The 19,890-nt window shown below is 37.2% G+C and overlaps 1 protein-coding gene across 3 annotated transcripts in view; it reads right to left on the bottom strand.

The window, feature by feature from the left end:
• Window positions 1–4,424: 4,424 nt before the first annotated feature.
• The window catches only part of SLC9B2 (solute carrier family 9 member B2), a 49,106-nt gene continuing 33,640 nt past the window's right edge, over window positions 4,425–19,890 (bottom strand). For 2 of the 3 annotated variants that reach the window (XM_045536660.1, XM_045536661.1), the window contains 3 exons: window positions 11,195–11,303; window positions 8,037–8,173; window positions 4,425–5,444 (listed from right to left, as the gene is read on the bottom strand). In XM_045536660.1, the coding sequence (XP_045392616.1) occupies window positions 5,223–5,444; window positions 8,037–8,173; window positions 11,195–11,303 (468 nt within the window). In that variant the 3' untranslated portion in view covers window positions 4,425–5,222. Of the gene's footprint in view, window positions 5,445–7,930; window positions 8,174–11,194; window positions 11,304–19,890 lie in introns of those variants that run through there. The other variant, XM_045536663.1, reaches the window with a different exon arrangement.

The following is a 19,890-nucleotide window of genomic DNA, read 5'->3' on the forward strand; positions in this document are numbered from 1 at the left end:
ACCTATCTTCTGATACTGACCTACCGAGATGTGAAAGTCCAGGGACAGAGATGACGTCACTGCGCATTTTAGCCAAGAAGCAGTGCCAGGGACCGCATGTGCCAGAGGTGACTTGTCAAAACTCGGAGCACGTGTCCCCTGAAGGCAGCTTAAATGCGGTGCAGCGGGTAAAAGAGCGTGGTCTCTGGGCTCGGGCTTAGAGTGTACACGGCCACTCGGTAGTCACGGGACCTGGGCAGATACATCGTGTCCCTCAGCTCGTCGACTACGCGGTGGCGGTGGCGGTGGCGTGAGAGTAAACGGGACGCGGCGAGGGTCTGACGCGGGGCTTGGCACGGAGTAAACACTCAGTATGCTGTTACCGGTATAAAACCTCTGTGGGTTCTTTTTTTCTTATGAAATCTGATGTGGAAACTTTTATAGGAAACGAATGGGTGCAGAGCTGCTCGGGTTGAAGGTGGGTCCGGACCCCTGGCTTTTCGGCCGAGGGCCGTTCTGTCATTAGGTTCCTTCAGTGGAATCTGCAAGCTTCCTCACGTGGACGGCAACAGCGCAAGTCCAGACGTTTGAGAGAGACAAACCGCCCTCTCCTGACACTCAGAACGTTTACTCCCGAACACTGTATTCCTTTTTGCCTCAGTGTTTTTTTCTAAAGTTATTTCCCAACTTCCTCCTTTTATTATTCATCACTAAAGATCTAATTCAAATTACAGCTTGTTCTTGGGTGACCAGATAGGAAATTATCTTTTTATGGTAACACCCTCCCACCTTCAGCGTGGTGTCGACATCTCTCAGCAAGAATCAGGTTATTTTCTTCCTCGTTTTAGAAAACTAGACAGGGTCTTGGCGATCATAGGGTTAAGGAAATGCTTTGCGCTCGTAGCATGGAAGGGAAAAGTAGGTAGATCCCCAGGATACTTACTGGGAGGAGGGAAGAACGGTAGAGCCGGGCAGCAGGGCCTTTGCTAGGGCTCCGCGGGCTGCCAGGGCACTGACCGCCGAGTTAGGTGCGTTAGGGTCCATCCAAGGAAGATGGGGGCTGGGGGACTCAGCAACAAATGGCTTTCGGAATTCTCACCAGGTTAGAGGGCTCGGGCTAGATTTAATTTGAGTCAGTCAACTATACAATGTGGTATTACGTGTTCCCAAAATGGCATGAACCAATTCCCATCTATTACAGAGAACTACATAAATGATTCATATAAAAATATAATATTCTGAAACATTTGAAAAATAATGTCCTTCATTTATTTAGACAATATAATGAAAATTTAACAATATTTTATTTAAGAAAACATTTAAACAGCTGATACCTTTTCTTGTAAAAATTAATAGTAATTTAAAAATAATTACATTTATTCTATTTGCAGCAATGCCACAGAAAGCAAAAGCTTTTGAGGAACAAGGAGAACCTCACTCATGACAACATTTTTTCACTAAATTTGATATGATAAAAAGTTTTAAAAATATCTTCTACATAAATGGTTTTGTACTTCTAAAACCACTTCAATAAAAATAAAAATCTGTCCAATGAATGATCTAGTTAGTATGATTTCAGTGCCCATTTTCTGTTCTAGTCTTCTGTCTCGTTAATTCTCTTTGTCAATCTGAAGTACTACTTTCTATGCTTCAGGGTTTACTGTTTTCACAACTTTGCTAATATGCCAGCCTTCTACTTAGTAGTTCCCACCTTCACCTTACTCCCTAATATTATCCCATCCATTCAAATCCTCTCGACTCTTGGAGGTCCAGTTGAAGTATCACCTCCTCTAAGAAGTTTCCCTTAACTTCCTCACTGAGAACACTTTTAAATTATTCATTGGGATTATAGCTATCTATACATATTCCTTCTAAGGTTCTTAAAGGAAAGTATCATGTCTTGTCCATATTTTTATTTCCCATCGTGTCAATATCCACTAGAATTCAAGTTACATTAAAAACCAAGCCCTTGAATATCTCGTTCATCACTGTATTCCCCAGTACCTAGCTCAATGCCTGGCATAGAGTAGGCATATTATAAGTGTATTTTGAGTGAGGGAATTGAATGGATTTTAAAACAAGCTCCATGAAGGCAAAGATTTGTCTGTTTTATTAATTGCAAAATGAATATTTGAATATTACCAGATGAATAAATGATTTTTTGAAGGCTTAGCATTCATTATATACACCAAAAATTCTTCATTCTATGTATCTTCACAAAAGTCAAATATGACATATTTATGTTGCCTTTCACCCAACTAATTCAGTAGATAATATGTTTCTGAAAATAACACAACTCCCATAACTACAGAAGCAAAATTTAAAAGAATGAAAATAATATGGGTGTTTATATTAGTTTCAGTTTTCTTCCTTGTACTTTTCTGTGTTCTAAATTTTCTGCAATTAAATTGTACTATTCTTTAATCAGAAAAAAATAATCAGTGCTATTTTTAAAGAATGCAATGGATAAGATCATTTGCAAAATTATGGCTGAGGAAATTTTGAGGACATCAAGTTCAATCAAGGTTATTTGGAGTTAATACCAGAGAGAAAAATACTGGAATGTGACGATAACTTAAAGAGCTTAAACCTAATCAGTCTGTCTGGAAAAAATACTTCTCAGAAGAGAGATGAGTAGCACAGACCCTAGAAAAAAAGAACAGTGAAGAATAAGAATTTAGGGTTTTGTTCCGCACAGTCCATAGAAAATATGACACTTCTGTCATGGACTGAATTATGTCCTTCCAAAAAATTCATACGTTGAAGCCCTAATCCCCAGTGTGATGGTATTTGGCTATGGGGATTTGAGAAGGCAATTAGGTTTAGATGAGGTCATGAGGTAGGGCCTCATGGTGTAATGAGAGTGCCCTTATAAGAAAAGGCATGAGAGAGCTTGCTTGCTCTCTCTCCATCATGTGATGACACAGTGAGAAAGTGGCCATTGCAGATCTCACTGGGGCCAGACCATGCTGGCATTCATTCTGATCGTGAACTTCCAGCCTCCAGCAGAAATAAGTTTCTTTTGTTTAACCTACCTAGTCTATGGTATTTTGTTATAGCAGCCCATGCCAAGACAGACTAAGAGGTAGTTTTCTGATACTGGAAGATCCCCTCTCTGATTCAGTCAGTAAACATTTATTAAAGGCCTACTGTGTTCCAAGCCCTGTGCAAAATGCTGAGGATTCAAAGATGACCAAGACAAGGCTCCTACACCTAAGGAGCTGATTTAATAAGAGACAAACATGTAAACATACTGAAAAAAGTATTATATGTGCTCTGAGAGAAGTATGCTTAGGGGACCCAAGGGTTAGAGTTTCTATCTGTGGTTGGAGTGGGGTAGGTTTGGTTGGTCACTACTCTATCAAGTTAACTCTAAGTTAAAATTAGCTGGGTGTGGTGGTGCATATCTGTAGTCCCAACTACTTAGAAGGCTGAGACAGGAGGATTGCTTGAGCCCAGGACTTTGAGGTTACAGTGAGCTATGATCACATCACTGCACTCTAGCCTGGGCAACAGACCAAGACCCTGTCTCAATTAAAAAAAAAAAAAAATTGGCTCAATGTCATAGAACCAGACTCTAGTCACTGGTTAAGTAACCTAGGTAAGTCAGGAGTTACGGCTTTCAAGGTGGTGACAAACCTGAGGCTTCACATGGTGAACCCTACTGGGTGGTCAGCCTTTTCCACTCTGACCTCACCATCTCCACTCTCTACAATAGCAACACAGTCTAGCAATGAATAAATTCCTACAAAGGGTTTCCATTAATAGGCACAAATTTCAGATATCCAGTGGAGGACGTCAAAAGGCCAGTACTGGACAGTCATAGAGATTCAGATGGTGGCTGCCTCCGGAGCGGTGGGAAAGAACTTGCTGCATGCCCTCCAAAGTGGAATTGGCCTTTGGCAGTGGCTTAATGTGCCCTTTAATCATTTCTATACTTTGTGGATTTCCATTTCTAATTCTTCTTTGGGACACTGAATATTTCTTTTTTTTTGGGGGGGGACACAATATTTCTAATAGCATTCTGATTTAGTTATACTAACTGTATTTTGTATAAGTTCGTAAGTATTTATTTCATAAGTTTTCATTTTTAGTTGCCAGCTAATTTTTTCTATTTTTAGTAGAGAGGGGGTCTCGCTCTTGCTCAGGCTGGTCTTGAACTCCTGACTTCAAACGATCCTCCTGCCTCAGCCTCCCAGAGTGCTAGGATTACAGGTGTGAGCCACCACGCCTGGCTGAGATCCATCTTTAACCAATGTCCTAAGCTAGGGCACAGCAGAGCTTCATGATAGAAAGACATGGGTTTCTGAGCAGACCTCATGAGCAAAATAATCCTGTCAGCATCAACTAACCAGCCAGTCTCATTAGAGGGAAATAAATTCTATTTTCTTTTAAGCACTATGTAATTTATTTATTATAGCAGATTATACTGCTCTAATATAATATTCATGAGGCTGGTATAGATTTGAAAATTAGCTATCTCTCACCTAGAGAACGGGAAGGGCCTGAAGATGTGGGTCACAAGAAATGAATCAGAAAGGACTGGATCGGGTCACACTGTACAGGGAAGCAGACTCAGATGGGCCAGTGAAATGGAGGACTCGTGGTTGTCAGCCAGGAGATAGGATAAAGTCTTTCTACATCTGGATGAGGCAAGAGGGTGGATCAATGAAGACACTCCATATACGTTAACATTTCGGAGGGACCAATCAGTTACAATAATTCACAGAAAGGTAATAAGAGGTAGAAAGGGAGACCAGGCACATTGACAGGGAAAGGGAGGGTAGAAATTGATGAGGGACTGCACTGAGGTGTGTAAAAACAAAGTCAAAAGTAAGAGAAGCCAAAAACAATTCAAGGAATTAGAGCCTAGGTGACTGCAAATCATGAAACGGTGACAGTTTAAAGTACATTCAAGCAAGCTGTTGCCTAGCTGAAGATAATGAGTTGGTCTTTCCCAAGCTATTTTTAAACTGTGGTAGTACATTAAAGTAGATATGTCCTTATATAAATTAAGAAATGTGATGAAAGGATATTTGGGGGAAAAGGTAGACAAATTGGGCTGGAGATGTTAAACGTTGCCACTCATATGTTAAGTGCAAGGGCTAAAAATGCTGTTTAAAGGAATAGTCACACTTTTGGTTCTATCAGATTTTAAGCTTAAACATTACATACTTCATTATCCATCTTGATAAAAGTAGCAGCTTTCTAATCATTATGTTCAGCATTCTCTCCTTTCATCTCTAAACTTGTGCAGAAGTCTCTCCTTGAACTTCTTCATCTTTATTTTGATGTTCAGCTTTCTGGAGAAGCCTGGGGCCCAGTAAACCAATAAGCAGACTTCCAATTGGTGCTGTGATAAGGATGGCCAAAAATGCCACTGTCAACACGTCCATTCCGTATTCTTCTAACTGTTTCTCTCCATGTAATCTTGCTGTGTCCAAAGCCACAGATCCTATTGCTGCCTATAAAAGTTTAGGGGTCAAGTTTGAAACATGATCAAAACAAGTACTTATTAAAAAAGTGACTTTTTTTATCATTTGCAAAAACAAATTGCCTATTCTTTTGGTCAACTAAGAAAGTTATATGAATTTTCTTTCAAAGTGTACTACAGTTGGTTTTTGACTATCTAAAAATTCTCCCTGCCCTTGCATGGGGACAGCCTGATGACTCGTGTGTACCTATTTGCATAAGGTAAGAGTTATATAAATATCAGGCAAACACCTTTCAAAACACAAGTCAAATCCAGACCCACAATATTAATTAAACATAACATGAAGTTACAGAAACTAAGTTTCTCCTGAGAAAAGATGAAAGTTACTAGACATCTCGTTCTTTTGTCTTTAGGAATTTGGAATTAAGAAACGACAAGATAAAAAATACAGTGATACTTACTGAAGATGGTGAAGTTTTAAATTAATATGTATTGCTTAGAGGCTAAACTAATTATCAAGCACCGCGAAACATGAAAGTGGTGAGCACCTTGAACGCTGGAAGTTAATCTTATTAGGTATTTGGTTACCTCTGCCTCAGGAGTTGGTGAAAAGATTTATTTAAAATTTACCTATTGGAAAGTATGCAAATTCTCACTTTCTTTTAGAGGCAAAATACAATATTATCAGTGTAGATGGAGAAAAGGTATTAATTAATCTGGTTATCCCCTTGTTCCACAGAGCGGAACAATGTTAGCCTCTAAGACAATGAAACAGAAGAGAAAATAGTATCCACCAGACACAATGGCAGAGACTGCTAGTTGCCGACAAATACCTGAGTCTCCTTTCCCCGTTATAATAGAACTGGGTTCAGATGGTCACACTGCTGTCCAAACAGATTTTCTTTTGTCTTTTAAGCCTCTTTTGCTACTAGCTGTAGCTATATATCTAAGTTCTGGCCACTGAGTGGTGAGTGGAAACGATAAATACTACTTGTAGATTGTTCCCTGAAAAGAAATGGACACAAATACCTCCTTATTTTCCCTCTTTCCACTAGGTGAGAAATGGTTAAAGTTAAACCAATGGATGGAGGGCACATACCGAGGATGCTGGTCACCCTGCCAGGACTGAAATGCCCATGCTTGAGTGGTGATGAGACAGAAACAAAAATCTATGTCATTTAGTCCCTGTATTTGGAAGCTCTTTGTTATTGCAGGTTACCCTGTGTCTTAACTAATTCTATTTTATGAATTCATGGCAAGAACTGAATATTTTACATTATAATGTATATTTCTCTTTTAGTTCTCTGTTGTGTATGTATATATATGTGCATGTAGGTTTTAGGGTTTATATGTATGCTGAGTTGTGATTTAAAATATATTTCTTATGGAAATATATTCATGGACCACAGGGATTGGAAAACACTAACATAGAAAAAAATATGCGGAAGGTCTTCTTTCTTGTGAGTGCCAAAAGAAGAAAAAAGAAAATTCTATACAATATTTGCTTCCACTGGTATACATTATCCAACACATCCTAGATAATTTATTCTAAAATTTGCTTTGAAGGTAGGAAAGTGTGATCTTTCAAATTTTAACATTTAGAAACAAATCTTTCATGACTAAGCCATTAGAATCATTATTTTGATATTTACCTACTAAAGTCACCAGAAGTGTGGAAGTTGGAGACACTGTGAGGGAGAAATTATTCACAGTACCCTTAGCCATTATGTCTCAGACATCTTTGAAAGTGTGATGTGAAAAAAAAACAAATAAACACAAAACTCCACACTTCTCTGGAATACTGCCCACGCCCACAGCCACCCCAAATCTGGAATATAAATACAGAGCATACACATCCCTAAAGTGTCCTAAATTAAGAACACTGGATTTTCATTCCATGAAAATAGAAATTTACATATTTAAATAATTACAAAATAATCAGGGACAGAACAGTTAAATCTTGTTTGATGTAGTTAGCCTGAAAATATATAATATAATCAGGGCTATATTGCATTTGTAACAAATCATAATCTATACAATTCTAATCCTAATTAGCAATTATAGGTATTCTACCAAATGTATGGTCAACAATTTCAAGTACCTATCTAGAAGTGCTTTCTTTATCACTTGTTGATTCGAGTGACACAGTCTGGGTCAAGTGATTGAGATATTTGTCAGAAGGCTCAGCTAATTTTGGATAATTAATACTAACTCATAGTCTAGAAAGTCAATGAAGGATTTTCTGGGTTTTTTTCAATAAATCTTTTCTCTATTACATATAAAGGCTCTGGTCAAGCATAATTGATCATAAACCTTACTGACATTAAAATATTTTTTCCAAACATTAAGCAGGGGCATACTATTTCTGTTTTGCTCTCTTCTTGGAAGATTTATTGAATTTTTAATTGTGTCCTGATAAGCTAAAGAAATTCAAATAAGCCATCACATTTAAGCAATCAATATACCAAAAATATAATTTTAAGGAATAGATTAGGATAAACTCTTCATAAATCCAACTTCAATTATTTATTTTTACCAAATTTACATAAGCACTCTTATTCAGTTTTCCAAGGTGTCACATAGAAATAGCAGTTAAAATGCTACATCATCCTGTCCATCGTACCTGAACTGTGGCCTTCGGAAGCCACGCAAAGGAAATAAATATCTTTTCCTTTATGTTAAAGCCAGCAAAACACACCATCAAAAATGTAGTCAAAACTCGTATCAATACCGCAATGCCCAGGGTGGCAACACAAAGACCTGTAAAGAAATACTCAGTTTTTAGAAATAAGGAACTACCAGGGGAGAAACTGCATCTCCTGGTTACTAATTCAAAATCCTATCAACAGAAATAATTTTAAAAGCATTAAAAATTTTAAAATATAAAAATGGTTAGGCATAATTTACCAAAACAATCAATATTAAGGATTAATCACACCACTTGTTTAAAATAAAGGGTTTCCCCTAGCTTAAAACCAGAAATCAATTAAACATATTTGAATTCTTATATAGGAGATTTGAATCTTATAGATCTCTTATGATTTCATGTGTTTACTTAATAAGAATTTATTAAATGATATGATATATGACAAGCTTTAAACTAGGTACGGGGTACACAAAAATGTCTAATGGCTTTGCTTCAGTGGGCCTCGAAGTCAGAGGAAGACATAAACAGCTAATTCATACTCTATATGGTAAGTGGAGTATAGACAAACTGAGGGCATGAAGGAGGGAAAAATAATATTTTCATCAAAGTAGTTGAGAATTCCTTACAGAGCATAGAGGTGATATGCAAAATATTTATCAGCCAATTTGGAGGGAACCAGCCAATGAGACAGAGCTGGCTGGGTGCCGACCAATCAGAATAGGCACCGTCTCACCATGGTGATGCGTACGGACCACACGGTATCCCTGGATGACACATACAGCGACTTCACTCAGCCCTTGAGAAACCTTTGATGATAAAGACAAGTTCACCCTGGTATGAAAAATAAAGGATTGTGACTGGTGTACTAGACCTAATACTGGCACAGCTAAGCTGACTCCTGAGTAACATTTATTGAGTGTTTACTCTGTGCCAGGTACTAAGCTTTAAGTGCAGTGTTTTACTTAATCCTTACAACCTGTGGGATGATTATTCTCATTTTACAGTTGAAAAACTGAAGTTCACAAAGAATAAATAACTTTTCAAATTCAAAGTGTTTGTAAAACACCAGATAGACATTGCGGGAGGGTCTGTTGTGAATCTGCAATATGGTTCTTTACGTAGAAGTTTTGTGGCTCTCTGTGGAAGGGCATCTCTCCCAGGTGGGCAGGTATTCAAAAGCATCTGTTGCGAGGAGTACAAGATACAAAAGAGTTGATACCATTCCCAGAAGGAAACAATTCAAGGTTTGAAGAAAGGATGATTATTTTAGACATATAGAGTTTGAAGTTCTGACAGCGGTCCCCAACCTTTTTGGCACCGAGGACCATTTTCATGGAAGACAATTTTTCCACAGACTGGGGGTGGAGTGGGGTGGGGTGAGGTGGTTTCGGGATGATTCAAGCACATTGCATTTATTGTGCACTTTATTTCTACTATTATTACAGTGTAATTATAATGAAATAATTATACAATTCACCATAGGTTGGGGCCCCCTGGACAAGTGGTGATGTCCAATCAGCAATTGGATATATTGATTTAGAGATAAAGATTTTGGAATTGGATAGTTTATAATTGGCATCACTGGTGTAGATAAAGTCATAGAAGTGATACAGAGTGAGAAGCACAGAGACCTTGGCAAGAACTTTGATGAAAAGCAGTGTTTAAGCTACTTATGGTGTAAAGAAACTCAAAAAGCACTAATCCTCAGGGAAATGCAAATTAAAACCACAATGAGATATCACCTTACCGCAGTTGGCTTTTATTAAAGTCCAGAAACAACAGATGCTGGCATGGATGCAGAGAGAAGGGAATGCTTATACACTGTTGGTGAGACTCCAAATTAGTACTACCTCTATGGAAAACAGTATGGAGCCTCCTCGAAGGACTAACAGTAGACCTACCATTGGATCCAGCAATCCCACTACTGACTATTTACCCAAAGGAAAAGAAGTCATTTTATCAAAAAGACACCTGCACTTGAATGCTCATTGCAACACAATTCACAATTGCAAAGATGTGGAATCAACCCAAGGGTCTATCAATTCATGAGAGGATTAACAAAATGTGGTATACGTACTCCATGGAAGACTACTCAGCCATAAAAAATGATGGATTAATGCCTTTTGCAACAATTTGGATGGAACTGGAGACCACTATCCGAAGTGAAGTATCTCAAGAATAGTAAAACAAACACTACATGTACTTACTATTAAATTGGAAAACTACACTACATGTACTCACACACACATGCACAGAGGGAAGTAAAACTCAGCAGAAATCAAGCAGAGGGGAGGGGACAGGAGGGAATATGTAAAAAACCTACCTAAGGGGTACAGTGAACACTATCTGGGTAATGGGCACACTTGTAGCCCTGACTCAAGCATTACAAAAGCGATCCATGTATCCAAAAAAAATTGTACCCCCATAATATTTTGAAACAAAAAAAGGCACTGGAAATTATGAAGTTTCAGAACTCAATGTAAAAGAGTGTTTTAAAGAATTCAATTGCCTCATATGCTGCTGAGAGATCAAGTAAAACAAAGACTGGATTTAGTAATATAACCCTGGTGAGAGTATAATCGGTTATGTGATGAGGCAGAGGTGGACTGAAATATACGGAGGAAGGCAACAGGAGTTGAAGAGGGAAAGGGGAATGTAGTTACCTCTTTAAAGAGTTCACTGGCTTTTGAATGTATGAATGAATAACAAAATGAATGAACAGCCAAGCATTTCTATTCCATTCTTTCATATTACAGAACTAGCTATCAACAGTTATCTTTAAAATCCTGGCCTTCGACCAGAACAAGGCTAGATGAATGTTCTTATACTTGGAAAAAAATTTTAAGCCCTAAATTTTCTAGATAGTGGTCAGCAGTGTTGCTTTTATGTACAAGGAACAATATTAAAGATAGAAAATTCACTGTCTTAGATTAACAAGCATTATATTCCAACCAATGACTCTAAAATACTTAGATCATAATTAACTTTCTGTATAATTGTGACAATGGGAACCACTGTACACATACCTACTGAAAATATTTCAATTGAATATAAAAAGTGGATTTTATTGGTGAGCAGTTTAACAAAAAAAAAATAAGTGAATTTTAGCAAAAGTACCACTTTGAAATTCTTACCAACAGTTTCTGGTCTGAGAGATGCAATAGATACCTCTGCTCCAATCAGTCCAAAAAGAAGGGGCTGAAAAACATCCCAGGCAACTGCAATTATCTTTTCAACCTCCACCTAAAAGAAAAACAAACAAAACACACACACACACACACACACACGCACAGATTTTTACTATGTGAAGTTACAAATACCAAGAATTTTACTAATTTGAAATTTGAATCATTTGACCTGGGATAGGCTTTATTTCTGTGGCTTCTATAACTAAGAGGTTAGCTCAAACAGAGCAAAAAATTTCATGAACACATGTCTAATACAGTTAAGATATATGAGGTGCTAATTTAGCATACTAAATATTGGTTTACAAATGGATGTTAATTATAAAGATTCTTACAACCTTACGAGTACTGCTTCTAAAGACACTGTATATGTGCATGTGTGTGTGTACATATTGTTATAGTGGTGTTTAATAAAAGTTTATGTTAACTTTCATTCAACAATATGATTGAGAGAGTTCACAGTATAGTCACATATATCTGGATATGCACCTCATTGTTGCTGTGTAGTAATCTACAGTTTGGAGGACCATAGTTTTTCAATCATTTCTTTACTGATGTATCTTGAAATTGTTCCAATTTTATTTTGTCTTTACAAAAATCTTATTTTATCTTTTGTACATGCTACTAAATCATGCACAAAAATAAATCCAGGCTAATAAAGCATCGTGCCAGTTATCAATTTATTGCCCCTTGGCTCCAATTTCTCTTTCACTGTTGCTCTACAGACAATGGAGCTGGGCCTTTTCGACATTTCTCCCCAGCCAGATAGCAGCATGTTAAACCTTGTTAGCAGACTGTGCTGAAGAGAAATTGCAAGCAGGTGTTTTTTCCCCTGGCTTTTGTGGCTCCTCCCAGCGGGATCCTGCAGCACTCATTGTTTTCTTCAGCACTAGGTTCCTGCATCCCAGGTGGCTTTCCCCAGTAGGGGCTCCTGCAGTTCACAGTACAGCAGTACCTGGTGGCGTCAGCTTCCACGAACATACCCCTGGGGCAGTTTCCCAGCAGACTCCCTTGGGCAGGATATCTCCCCACGCACCCTAGCAGATGGATTTCCCACAAATGTGGAGCGTGGATTTTCACCAAATCCTGCCAGCACAGCACCGCTGTGACTTCTCTACCCTCTGGGAGCCAAGGCTCTGACAAGGACTGGATCTCAGCCCTGCAGGCAGGATTGGGGAGGGGGGTGGTGGAAAGGATGACCTAGTGTAGCCTTAGGGATTTACAGCTGTCATTCCCATATGCTCTAGGCTGTCTCTTCGCATCTTACTCTTACAATACCTTGTTACTCTGATCCCTGGCATGGCTAATAATAAACTTTCCCTATTCCAATTATTATATAATATCCCTTTCCTGACAGGACCGTAATTGATATAAGTACTAACTTTATAACACATAGTGCAAAAGACTCTAGGAAAAGACTGGCACAATTTACTATAGTAAAATCAAAATGTTCTGTGGCAAAAGAAACCTTAAACAAAGCCCCCAAAAGTGACAAACTAGAAGAAAATATACACACCATGTATAACAGAATAAAGAGTATTAGCCAATCAATAAGAAAAAGACATAGACCCTAAGAGAAAAAATGGGCAATACATATGCACAACTAATTCACAGAAGAAACGCAAATAGCCAAAAACGTTAAGATGCTAAAACTCAGTAATCAATGAAACAAATTAAAATGATACATGTTTTTTTTGAGGGGGGAAACAGCACATTGGAAAAAAAAACTGAAGAGTTGTAATAATAAAAAGTATGCATGAGGACGTAAGGAAACTTACTAATTGATAGGAAAGCAAATCCATAATGCTTTTTTGGGAAGGGTAATTTACAGTTACAGTGTAACTGTACACTGCTACAGTGTCTAAGAATTTACACTGAACAGACTTTTTTTCAATTAACTAAAAAGAATCTATATTTTTGGATGACATTTTTATGCTTACAATTAAATATCTTTAAGGATCTGCAATTCCATATATATACAGCAGGTCCCCAAACAATGTCGTTTCTTTCAATGCTGTTTTCTTATAACCTAGATGAAGGGGAAACAAACTGATTCCCGCTGGGGCAACTGTCTGTGTGGGGTTTGCACATTCTCCACACGTCTGTGTAGGGTTTGCTCCCACCACCTGCGACCTGGAATAATTGGGTAAATAATTATCTTACTTGTTTTTAATTTATCACTTTTAAATGTATGTATAGCTTGCACTTGTTTCAGTCTTTAATACTAGAAGTGTTTGGGTCTTTATTTAGAAGTTTGGTGACGTTATTGTGACCAAAAATATGCCATAGAAACTTAACTCTTGTATATATCAATTAGCTTATGGCAAAATTGGTTTCATTATATATCTTTTTGCTTAAAGTCACACTTTCCCAGAACCTATGAGAACATATCGTATTCATCAGTTTGGCAAAGGAAGATTACATTGTTTCTCTATTTATTTTTATTTTTTCTAGTATGTTTATTAGAATGAAGATTCTATTTAGCTTATAAGTGTTGAAAGACAGTGCTTAGTTGAGGGCACTGGATGGTTTATTTAATGGTTCTATGGCTACGGCATGCAAAAAGTTATCTTTTCACATCATATGACTTAGGCTCAAACCTGCCACCCACTAACTGCAAGCCACTTGGCTCTCAGCAACTCATCTTTCTCCTGGGTAAAATGAGAAGTTCATGTTACATAACATCTAAGATCCTTTATCATTTAATGACAGTGATTAGTTCTGCCAAAACTAGGGTCCATTTACCAGCCTTCCACATATCTTTATATTTTACTTTTTAACTTAGTTTTAGAGTCTATTAGACCTAAAGCTCAGACTTTAGTTGGTACCCATAGCAGTAAAGAACAAGAATCAACCCTATTGATTTTAGGTTGCTCAGTCATTTGTTGCCATGAATAATTGTTTACAAGAAAGTCCTCAAATATATTTCATATACTCAGAACACCAATGAAAGTGGAAGGGCTGAAGAGTTTTCTATATCGAATTATTTTTATTTCTAAACTGTAGACAAAGGCCACAATTTGTTTTTTGATTATAACACTTTAGACCACCAGACATAGGCTTATTTATATATTATAAAACTGAAAAATGGGAGTGTATGATCATGTGGCTTTTTCATAATGTCAAAACTAAAATGAATTTGTTTACAAAGAAAATGAAGTCATTGAATAGGCTATAGATAAAAGAAGATGAGCCCAAGGTGGTGAAGACTGTGTTTTCCATTGAAAATTAAGACCACTTTACACATGTGTATGCACCATTAGTAAGAATCTTCAAAAATATAAATCACTCTCAGGGATGGACAGAAGGAGAAAGTGAAAACAAATGGAACTTTCATCATGAGTTAAAAACCTACTTAACTTGACTCTTCTCTTCTTGGAGAGAACACGTCAAGATTCAGAAAATCCGAAATACTATATCTCAGGAAAAAATTCCATAACTGTAAAAGTCATTAGAAGAAATACTGGATTTGAAAAGAGATGAAAAAATAGAAGAAGCTTTAAAAAGGTGAGCACATTTGAATAAAAAAATGGCAAGACTAATGATTATAAGGAAAACCAAGTACAAAGTATACAATAATGTCAGAAAACTATAGAAACAGAATTTTATAAAATACTTAGCTTTTCAAAGTGTAACAACTCAACAATGTTGCTATAGCACTGTGGAGTTTACAAGTGTGTTATTTCCATTTTCCCACACAATAGTTATGACAGTTTTTTAGATATTAGTATTGTCTTCAATTTACAGTTGAGAAAACTGAGCATTAGAGAAGGCAAATGACTTTATTTGGATTGTACAACTAGAAAGTGGTAAAACTTGGATTTGGCTCCCAATCTCCACATTTTAAGTGTTACGCACTTTTTATTCTATCATGCTGCTCGGGAAGGAGTCATGAAAATAATGAGTATTATTATTTACTGAATGTATTCTGTGATCGAGCACTTTGCTAAGTGCTGCATACGGACGATTTCACTCAATCCTCCACTCTATGAACTTGTTGCTATTATCACTCCTCATTTTAGGGAAAAGGAAATTGAAATCTGAAGTTAGATAACTTGTACATGGTCATACACCTAGGAAGTCATAAAACTGAGATTAGCCTGAGTAGTCTGAGTTCTTAGACCTGATGCTATAGAAAAAGAGAAGAAGAGAATCCAAATTGCACTCACTGGTTTGATGCTTCCAGAAATAGGAACTTTCCTGAGTACTAAATCAGAAAAGATGTGAAGCGTACCTGTCACATGATAGATTCGATGAACATGAGTTTTCTTTCCTTTCTCTGCCACTTACTTCTTTTGACCTTAGGTCAAAGCTTTTAGACTTTATGCAATCTATTTAATAGCTATAAGACTTACTGTCCTCATTTGTAAAATGGGCCTAATCTCTACCTTTCAAGGTTATTGTTACGAATAAATAAGATAACATATATACTAATTTCACTGAGAAAGATAACTTTAAGAGGATAGCTCATAATAAGAGATTGACAAATCTGACTACATGAAAATATAAGATATCTGAATCTTCAAAATGAACAATATAAAAATGCCCAAAGGGCTAATATCATTTATATAGATGTATCTTACAGATCAATAATCACATTATACTTCAGAAGATACTGAACAAAAGATCTGTCAAAGAAAAAAATCAAGTAGCTAAATACATGAAAAACTGTTCAATTTCACTGTTAGTCAGAGAAGCATAAAAGAAACAAGATACCACTTTTTACCTATCAATATGGCTAAAGACTAAAACCAATAATATTTTAAGCCAGTGGTTCAAAATGCCCCAGATTCAGCAGCATCAGCCTCCCCTGGAAATGAGTTAGATGTGCAAATTCTCAGGCCCCACCATATAGTCTGTAACAAAAATCAGAAATTTGGGGTAGGGCCCAGAACTCTAATTTCACAAGCCTTCCAGGTAATTCTGCTAAAGTTTGAGAAAACTACTCTAAGCTGATGAAGTTATAATGAAATAGGTGCCTCATACAGTACTGGCGGAAAAGTAAATGGACACAACTCTAGAAAGCAGTTCGGTAGTATGTGTCAAGAACCTCAAAATGTTCATATTATTTGACTCCCAAATTTTACTGGTAGGAATCTGCCCTGAGGAAATCATCAAAAATGGGATTTCAGCATAATGTAAAATAGTGGAGACTGGAAATAACCTAAATATATAGGTATGAGGAAATGCTTGAAAAAACCAAACTATGATGCATCCATGTGTGTGTGTTTGTGTCTGTGTGTAGACAAAGAGATATATTAACACATAGGAGAGTTATTGGAGGTAAATATATAAAAGGTGTTAATAGTTCTACTTCTGGGTTGTGAGATGACATTGACCTTCTATGTAATCTGCTGCAGGAAGTCAAAGAGAGCGATGGTTTGGTTTATAACAATCTCTTCTATATCACTCATTATAGTTTTCCTGAAGAATCATGTAATTGGATGTGATCAAAGTTTCCCTTTCCCTCCTTTTTCCTTCTGTGCTCATAGTCAAATGCCCACTGGCGTAGGCATCGGTCTCCTCTTGATTTCCCCGTTGCTAAAACCACTCTTTTATGCTCTATTCCAAATGAGATGGCTCCTTTTCATTGTTTATTCTTTTTTATCTTATCATTTATGAATTCAGAGACAATTTTAAATTGCGAAGTTTAGAATTATGATGTTTTAAATACACATGGTACGTGTTACTCAAATAGATGTCAAGATATAAAAACGCCACGCACGATAACGTTGCAGTTGTATTTTGGGGTAGTACAAGTTGCACTGGAGTCAGATAAACCTGAGCTTGAATCTCAGTGTGACTTTCCAATTTTCTGGCCTTGGGCATGTTATTTAAGTCTTTCTGACTTATAGTTTCTATGCATTGGAAATTGTAATACTTTTTCAAAGCCTTTTTTTGTGTGAAAACAAAAGGAATATCCACTTAGTGCCTAACACAGGGCCATACAGAGTAGCAATAAAAATTTATGTGTTCCCTTCCCTCTTTTACCCATGATAGTATAATATAATGAATTGGTTTTAATTTTTAAAGATTTTCTGAGAGGTGACAACAGGAAGCATTTACCTGTTAAATTTAATTTGAAAAAACTTAATACAAGTGTATTTGAGAACTTTCCTGTAGAGTAAATGAAATAAACCAAAATATTTAAATCATTACAGAGCTATTGGCTTTAGGTGGTAGAATTACAGATAATTTTTTACTTTCCCTTTCTTTCTGTCTTAAAAAAAATTCTAAATTTCAACAATGACAATATACCACTTTCATACTCAAACATCAACTTTATTTTTTAAAAACTCTCTTTGTTAATTTTTTTATAGTTTTTCTTTTAAAAGTCTATCTTTTCTTTCTTTTTTTTTTTGAGACAGAGTCTCTCTCTGTTGCCCAGGCTAGAGTGCCATGGCGTCAGCCTCGCTCACAGCAACCTCAGACTCCTGGGCTCAAGCGATCCTCCTGCCTCAGCCTCCCGAGTAGCTGGGACTACAGGCATGAGCCACCATGCCTGGCTAATTTTTTCTATATATATTTTTAGCTTTCCACATCATTTCTTTCTATTTTTAGTAGAAATGGGGTCTCGCTCTTGCTCAGGCTGGTCTCGAACTCCTGACCTCGAGCGATCCTCCCACCTCAGCCTCCCAGAGTGCTAGGATTATGTTAATTTTTTAATGCTGAAAAAAGGTTACCATTAGGAAGTTAAGGGGCAGTTTATAAAATGCTAATGCCTGGCGAACTTTTGAGATGTTGTACACGGCGCGTCAACGCAAATGTGCTCGCATCCCGTCACTAAGCGAAAACTGCCATCTCTGTGCCGGGGCAAAGAGCAGACCAGAGTGCCTCAAACAGCAGGGCACGTTCGCCAGCAGCCCGGGCTAGGAAGGTGGACAGACAGACGTTGAGTCCTCGGAGAGAATTAAGGGAGCCAGCATGCCTCTCTGTCCTGAGCTGGGATTGGACAGAAGACCAGGGACGTGTGACAACCTTGCCTCAGCGCCCACAGAAAGTGAAGCCATAAAAGAACAAATGTTTTGATAAGAGCAAATGCTTGTGAGAGAGAAGGGATGAAGCAATTTCTCTTTTAGCTTTGCTCTTGTTGGATGTTAAGTTACTTAAAGTCAGAAAGTAGACTTTCATTATAGGTGCTGCTAAGAATGAAATCAGCCTGGCAGCCAAGCCTCCTGACGGGGCAGCGAACCCAGGTGCCCACCTGGTGTCTAGAGCAGGGTTGAAAAGCGATTCTTCCCTTTACCCCGCAAGACCATCCACCTAGCACTTTCCCGGACCTCATTCTCTTCTGGACACAAAGCTCCAGGCAGCCTCTACCAATCCATCCTCTGTAAAATGCAATGCTTCACGGTCACACTCGTCCTCGCTTTAGAACCACAGCCCGACAGAGCGACAGCCTCCCGCTTGAATGCCGTTTACCCACAATGGAATTCTGTCTCTGGCTAATCCCCACAGAAATTCACTTGAGCCTGATTACAAATGTAATCTCAAGATTTATAACCTTCATGTATTTTCCATATGGTATTATGTTAATTACTTACTTAATTATTTTAATTATTTAAGTGTAATTATTTTGAATACTCTTCAGTTGTTATAAGATTATTCCAGAATGATATAGCTACGTTTAGTTTAGGTCACCATCTTAATTTCTTCATTAAGCAGAATAGCATATGATCCTGTCAAGTCTATAAAAATGCATCTGGAAATTAAAATAAGTAAGTTACAACCAGAGAATTTCTATAATATATATTAAGAAAATGAATATTCTCAATGATCTTAAAAATCAGTAAGAAAAATCAAAACAACCTTATAAAAATGGGCTTCTGAATAAACTGGCTAGTAATCATATAAAAAGATGACTAGCTTTCCCCATAAAGAAATGCAAATCAGTTCAATAATAAGATACATTCTTTACCTATCTGATTATCAGAATATCTGAAGACTTAAAACAGTTGGATTAGAAATACAGATACTCGCACCTACTATTAGTGGAAATGTAAATTGGTACAGCTTCAAAAAGGCAAATTAATACTGTCAAGAAGATGAAGGTACATACTCTTTCACAGAGCAATCCTATTTCTAGAAATTTATCCTATAGAAAAACTCAAAAATACTCTATATTTTGTTGATTTTAAAATACATATTCTCACATTTTAACATTTCTGCAATTAGGATGTGTCATAGTTTTAATTGGCAGGATTTTCTTTTTTTCTTGGTAGCATGTAAAATAATGGTGACTTTTAGAATTGATTGAGTTTAAGAAATATGGAATATGTAAATATATTTTATTGAAGCACTGTTTGTCTTGGCAGAAAACTAGAAACAACCTAAATATCTGTTAGTAGGAGACTGGTCAAAGTATGGTACAGCTATACAATGCAATACTCTGCAGCCAGTACAAAGAATAAAGAAGGCATCGTGGTAGTAAGACCATGGTGTATATATATATATATATATATATATATATTTTTTTTTTTTTTCCAGACAGAGTCTCGCTGTGTTGCCCGGGCTAGAGTGAGTGCTGTGGCGTCAGCCTAGCTCACAGCAACCTCAAACTCCTGGGCTCAAGCGATCCTCCTGCCTCAGCCTCCCGAGTAGCTGGGACTAACAGGCATGTGCCACCATGCCCGGCTAATTTTTTC

This window comes from Lemur catta, chromosome 24 (assembly GCF_020740605.2).
Source record: "Lemur catta isolate mLemCat1 chromosome 24, mLemCat1.pri, whole genome shotgun sequence".
Classification (NCBI taxonomy): Eukaryota; Metazoa; Chordata; class Mammalia; order Primates; family Lemuridae; genus Lemur; species Lemur catta.